This window comes from Mus caroli, unplaced genomic scaffold, assembly GCF_978045245.1.
Source record: "Mus caroli unplaced genomic scaffold, Mus_caroli_1 scaffold_11, whole genome shotgun sequence".
NCBI lineage: Eukaryota > Metazoa > Chordata > Mammalia > Rodentia > Muridae > Mus > Mus caroli.
Genome location: NW_028227266.1, coordinates 91,286,285 through 91,292,284, shown reverse-complemented (window position 1 = coordinate 91,292,284; position 6,000 = coordinate 91,286,285). Strand labels below are relative to the sequence as shown.

The following is a 6,000-nucleotide window of genomic DNA, read 5'->3' as shown; positions in this document are numbered from 1 at the left end:
TACAACAAAATATTGACACATACATAAGATAACTTATCTCAAATAATGCATTTATGCTTTAAAGATGTTTTTATTGACAACTTAAGCAACTGCTAATTTCCTCTCTTCATGTAAATGGGGCTGGCTCTTTTGAGGATGTATATTCGTGGCCTGCATCAGTTCACCTTGCCGATATGAAAAGTGATTTCAGTGCATGTGCTACACATCCACCTTTAAGGAGTAAAGGAAATTTCAAATCACTGTGAGGCATTGTCCATGTCACAGAGAAACTGTTAGCTGAGATGGAGATGCTGGGGAGGCTTTAGGAACATGAGCCTTGCGCTTTCTGATACAGAAACTCCCAGAAAGGAAGTCCAGACCATGGATGAAATAGGATCAAGGTAACCCTTAAACATCCATGGTTGTGATGCGTAAGGCTTGAGTAGGGTATTCGCTTTGCTAAGAAGTGAGGAGTGAATATTGCATAGCAGGGTAGTTAAAGACCTATGGATTTGTTATGTGGGGTTTTCTGAATATCAAGAAGAAGGGATGGAGATCTGGCTCAATTGGTACCATGCTTGCCCACATAAAAGTTACCCTGGTATCAATTTCCAACACTGAATAATGCTAGGTGTGGTAGCACATGCCTAGGAACCTGGAATTTTGGAGGGAGAAGTAGGTGAATCAGGAGTCTCATGTCATCTTTGAATACATAGGGAGTTCAAAGTGTGTCTGAGCTACATGAATCTATGCTGAAAAACGACACCCAGAGGGTCAACCCAGTTTTCCTCAGAGAACATGCAACTTCTTTGTAAATGTCTTGGTTTCTGCTTATGAAGTGGGAGGCACTTGGTCAGCATGTTCTATTCCATTCTCCACAAAATCCTGGATTGCTCTCTAAATACAGGCTGACCTTCATGATTTGGCCAGCAAAGTGCTACAGCTATTTCAACCCTCACCATTCTTACCTGTAATGATGGTAAGCTAGCTTGCAAACCACAGGGTCAACTCCTTTTTTGTTGTTGTTCTTGTTTTGTTTTTTTTGTTTGTTTGTTTGTTTTTTTCGAGACAGGGTTTCTCTGTGTAGCTCTGGCTGTCCTGGAACTCACTTTGTAGACCATGCTGACCTTGAACTCAGAAATCTGCCTGCCTCTGCCTCCCAAGTGCTGGGATTACAGGGTCAACTCCTGATGGTGCCTTCTCACTTCTTTTGGACAGCAACGTTTCTCCATTTCAAAGCAATCCCCTGTGCAGGGCAAATCTTGACTATTCACTGATTGGTACATGAATGTTTCCAATAGGACTTTGTGGTGGTTTGAATGATGCTGGCCTTCATAGGCTCATATATTTGAATGCTTTTTTTTTCACAGTCTTTGTAATAATTAGGAAGAATTGGAAGGCATAGCCTCATTAGATAATGTAGCCTTGTTGAAGGAGGTGGTTTGAGATTTCAAAGTCAAGAATCCCAAGTCAAATTGTATGACTAAAATCGACTCTTCCTCCTGGACTTCGCATGATGACAGATTGGCTATTCCCATCAGTAGCTACAGGCTGACTAGAATCACAGGCAAAGATTCATTCATGAAGGACAGTCATGGGTCAAGCAGACAATACACTCTGCACTTAACAAAATGATAGTCACATTTTCCATATAAATATAATAAAACAATAAAGAATTTAACATTTCTACTTTCACACAGTTTCCTAGACTTGTCTGTCAGGTGTTTATGTGTGCCCCAGAACACAGCTTGTTGTTCCCTTTCCTGCTCTGACTTGCCTCTCAATGAAGGGACCCTGGTATAGCTGTCTCGTGTGAGGCTATGCCAGCGCCTGGCAAATACAGAAGTGGATGCTCACAGTCATCTATAAGATGGAACACAGGGCCCCCAATGGAGAAGCTAGAGAAAGCACCCAAGGAGCTGAAGGGGTCTGCAACCCTATAGGTGGAACAACAATATGAACCAACTAGTACCCCCAGAGCTTATGTCTCTAGTTGCATATGTAGCAGAAGATGCCCTAGTCGGCCATCACTGGAAATAGAGGCCCCTTGGTAGTGCAAACTTTATATGCTCCAGTACAGGGGAAAGCCAGGGCCAAGAAGCAGGAGTGGGTGGGTAGGGAAGCAGGCCGGGAGGAGGGTATAGGGAACTTTCGGGATAGCATTTGAAATGTATATAGAGAAAATATCTAATAATAAAAAAAAAAAGAATCCCAAGTCAAGCCCAGTTTGACTCTCTGTCTCCTGATTGTGGATCAATGTAAGTTCTCAGATACTGCTCTAGCACTATGCCTGCATGCTGTCATGCTCTTTGCTGTGATAGTCATGTACTGACCCTCTGAAACTGTAAACAAGCCCCCAAATAATTGCATTTTTTAATAAGTTGCCTTGTTTATAGTGTCTCTTTGTAGCCCTGGCTGTCCTGGAACTCACTTTGTAGACCAGGCTGGCCTCAAACTCAGAAATCCGCCTGCCTCTGCCTCCCAAGTGCTGGGATTAAAGGCGTGCACCACCATGCCCGGCTGAATTCTATCTTAATATTTTCTGCATGTATGTCTGTCCATGTGTTGAATGCAATGATTTTTTTTTGATTATTGAGGTAGAATAAATTGCTAACATAGTACCAGCTGAAAACACTGCCACTAACAGGCAAGCAGTCAATCTCCATTGTAGGTAATTTTATGGGGAACTTTTACTACAGATACATAGACAGCAGGCAGCTGATGAACTTAACTGTGGGACACAGGGTGGTCAGACAGTTAGAGCATGGTGGCTGGTTGCCTAAGGTCAGCATTCTAGTTCCACCTTCATCTCTTAAACTAAGCATTCTCTTCAAGCCTAATGTTGTAATGACTTGCAGTGTGTTCTGGATTTCACCCTCCCTGCTCCATGGCATTCACATTTTAGGTGCTGAAGATAAGGAAGGAATGTGATTATAGCTGCAAAGGAAGCTCACTGTCCCTTGAAAGGAGATTCAATGTCTGCTCCAGGATTCGGAATGAATTTGATGTCAATGTAAAACCAAAGAACAGAAATCCTACCCATCCAAATTTTTTCTTTATTGTCCTAAGCCAATTCCTGTTTGCTAAAATCATTGGTGTTCACAATGAAGATGACTGTCTCTCATTTTTTACTATGATTTTAGCTTGAAAAATTGCTCATACATAGACCCTCACAGTTCTTATGTAGAGCTTAAAACTTGATACCATTACTAATTAAAAACTTTCAGTGATGCCAATTAGTACATTGAGGCACAAGGACCATCATAGAACTTAGAAGCTACAGAATCAGGTTAAGGATCACCCTTCTGTGAAGTGGGTTTTTTGTTTGTTTGTTTGTTTATGGCAGGACCAGGACTGGAACAGGAAAGTTTCAAACTCTTATGTTCATTTTCCCAGATAAGAAGAGGAAGGGAGTGAAGAGCAACGGGATTGGGTCTGGGGATGCTGGTAGAGGGCTCACTGGGAAAGAGGAATATCAGTTGAAATGTAAATGAATAAAATGATTTAAAAAGAAGTTAATATTCACTATAATATATAAAAGCATCTATAAACTGGTGAGCTAGGAAACAAACTATAATAATTGGGAAAGCCAAACACACATCAGTGGAGTTGCATATCTTAGTTTAATTCAACAGAGGTGGTTTCAATGAAAGACCATGCTTCCTTTCAGTTTCAATCAATGTTCCTGTTTCACATTTTTTGAGGACACTTACAGTGATTCATTACCAGAAAAGTTTTGGTCTCTGGCCTCCACCGCTTTCAAAAAACATGAAGTCCTAGACCAGAAGAAAAATAGCAAAGTCAGTCTCTAGCAATAAAAGTATAGCCTCGGATGGAGGTTTAAATATGCTTGGCCTAGGAAACTGTACTACTAGGAGGTATGGTTTTGTTGGAGTAGGTGTGTTCTCATTGGAGGAAGGATTTCACTGTGGGGTTGCGCTTTGAGACCCTCCTCCTAGATGCCTAGAAGCTAGTCTCCGGTTTCCCTTCAGAGCAAAATGTAGAACTCTAACTTCTCCTGTGCCATGCCTGCCTGGATGATGCCATGCTTCTTGCCTTGATGATAATGGACTGAAACTCTGAACCTGTAAGCTAGTCTCAATTAAATATTGTCCTTTATTAGAGTTGCCTTGGTCATGGTGTCTCTTTACAACAATGAGAACCCTAAGATACTTCACTTTTCAAATTATGAAAACTCACAAAGCTCAGTAGAGTTTTGAGCTGGAAGCCACACTGGTCTACATAGTGAGACCCTTTTTAAAAGCAAAGAGACAAACAAGACACCAAACAATAACCAAAAACCAGACCCTCCTCCCCAAAAAAACCCCCAAAAAGGGAAATGTGGTGTGTATACTATAAATGAGATAATATACATCATAACAATAAAATTTTTTCATAAACAACAAAATGGATAGACCTGGAAAATAGGACACAACTTGAAATAAGGCAGTGCTGAAGAATGCAATATAATACTCTCTCACATATGGAGGGCAATACTGCTGAGCTCATCATTCTAAGTAAGGAGACTAGAGTTGTAGTGCCTAAGCCTGAGATTAGAAGTTGGGTCAAGGGAGTAAGACTTGTATCGAAGATGCCAAAGATTTATTAATGCAATTCTCACATGGTACTGTGACTGGAGGTATACCACTGCATTGTATATTCCAAAATTACCAAAAGAATAAATTATAAATGTTGATCATTTCATAATTTATACTTGTATCAAGATATCTTGTGAAACCCCAAAAATGTATATACAGAATATTTGTCAGTCAAAAGATTAGTTATCATATCTGAAATTTGCAAGACTAGCATCCTAAAATCTTAGTAATCCCTGGCTTTGTTTTATAATTAGTAGCATGACTATGTTTGGCTGATCTGTGATTTCATTCCCTAGATCTCTTACTTTGCTTTCATTATTGAAGAGCAAATATTAAGAAAGCTCTCACCTGGATGCACTAGATACTTGCAATTCTAACACTTGGGAGACTCAGGCAGGAGGACTGCCATGACTTTGAGGGAAGTTTAGACTACAGAGGGATATTGGGTCTCAAGAAAATAAATAAATAAATAAATAAATAAATAAATAAATAAATAAATAAATAAAAGCAAAGGTGAAGGACCTCTTGTCTTGGTTAGAGTTACCATTACTGTGATAAAATATCATGATCTAAAACAACTTGAAGAAGGGTTTATTTCAGTTTACAGTTCTACATCATAGACTATCACTAAAGAAAATCAGGGCAGGAACTCAAACACACCAGGGAGCTGTAGGCAGGAGTTGATGCAGAAGCCATGGAGGAGTGCTGCTTTCCAGCTTGTCATGGCTTATTCTGCCCTCTTATAGAACTCAGGGCAATCAGTCCAGTGGTGGCACTGTCTCTAAGTGATCTGGACCCTCCCATTTTATTCAACGGTCAAAAACTAAAGGTTCAACCAGAGGCCAGCTAGTGGGGGCATTTTCACAGTGGAAGTGCCCTCTTCCAAAATGACTCTAACCTGTGTCAAATTGACAAAGAATTAGCCAGCATCCCATGTCATGTTCCTTCTGAAATATAGCCACTTCATTAAACTTATTCATAGCCATGATACCATTATTGCATCAAAATTTCAATAATTTTTTTAGCATTGTATGGCCAGTAAGTGTTCACATTTCCTTGAGTGCCACAGGAAGATTTGACTAAGTTGATAAAGTTAGTCCAGAAACCCCATTAAACTGACAACTCTAAAGTCTCTCTGCCCCTTCATTTTATTTTTATTGACATTTTTATTGTTGAAGGATCTATATCCTTTATTTGTAAGGATACACCTTTTGTCTTTTCATTTTTCTTTTCAGATTTTATTCCCCATGCAATGCAACATGTTGCTCCAAGTCCAAGAGCACAATGGAAGAATATTTGGACAATTGGAGGACTTGATTGCTCAAGTATTTCTAAAGTATAAGTAATGATGGAAACCATACATCTGTCCCTGTAGACTTGAACTTTGATGTTATGAGAGAATTTTCTGGATGTTCAACAAACT

The 6,000-nt window shown here is 39.8% G+C and overlaps 1 protein-coding gene across 2 annotated transcripts in view; it reads right to left on the bottom strand.

The window, feature by feature from the left end:
• Nucleotides 1-3,590: 3,590 nt before the first annotated feature.
• The window catches only part of Plscr2 (phospholipid scramblase 2), a 55,359-nt gene continuing 52,949 nt past the window's right edge, over nucleotides 3,591-6,000 (bottom strand). For both annotated transcript variants that reach the window (XM_021172387.2, XM_085828281.1), the window contains exon 7: nucleotides 3,591-3,755. In XM_021172387.2, coding sequence (XP_021028046.1) covers nucleotides 3,702-3,755 — 54 coding nt within the window. In that variant the 3' untranslated portion in view covers nucleotides 3,591-3,701. The remainder of the gene's footprint in view (nucleotides 3,756-6,000) is intronic.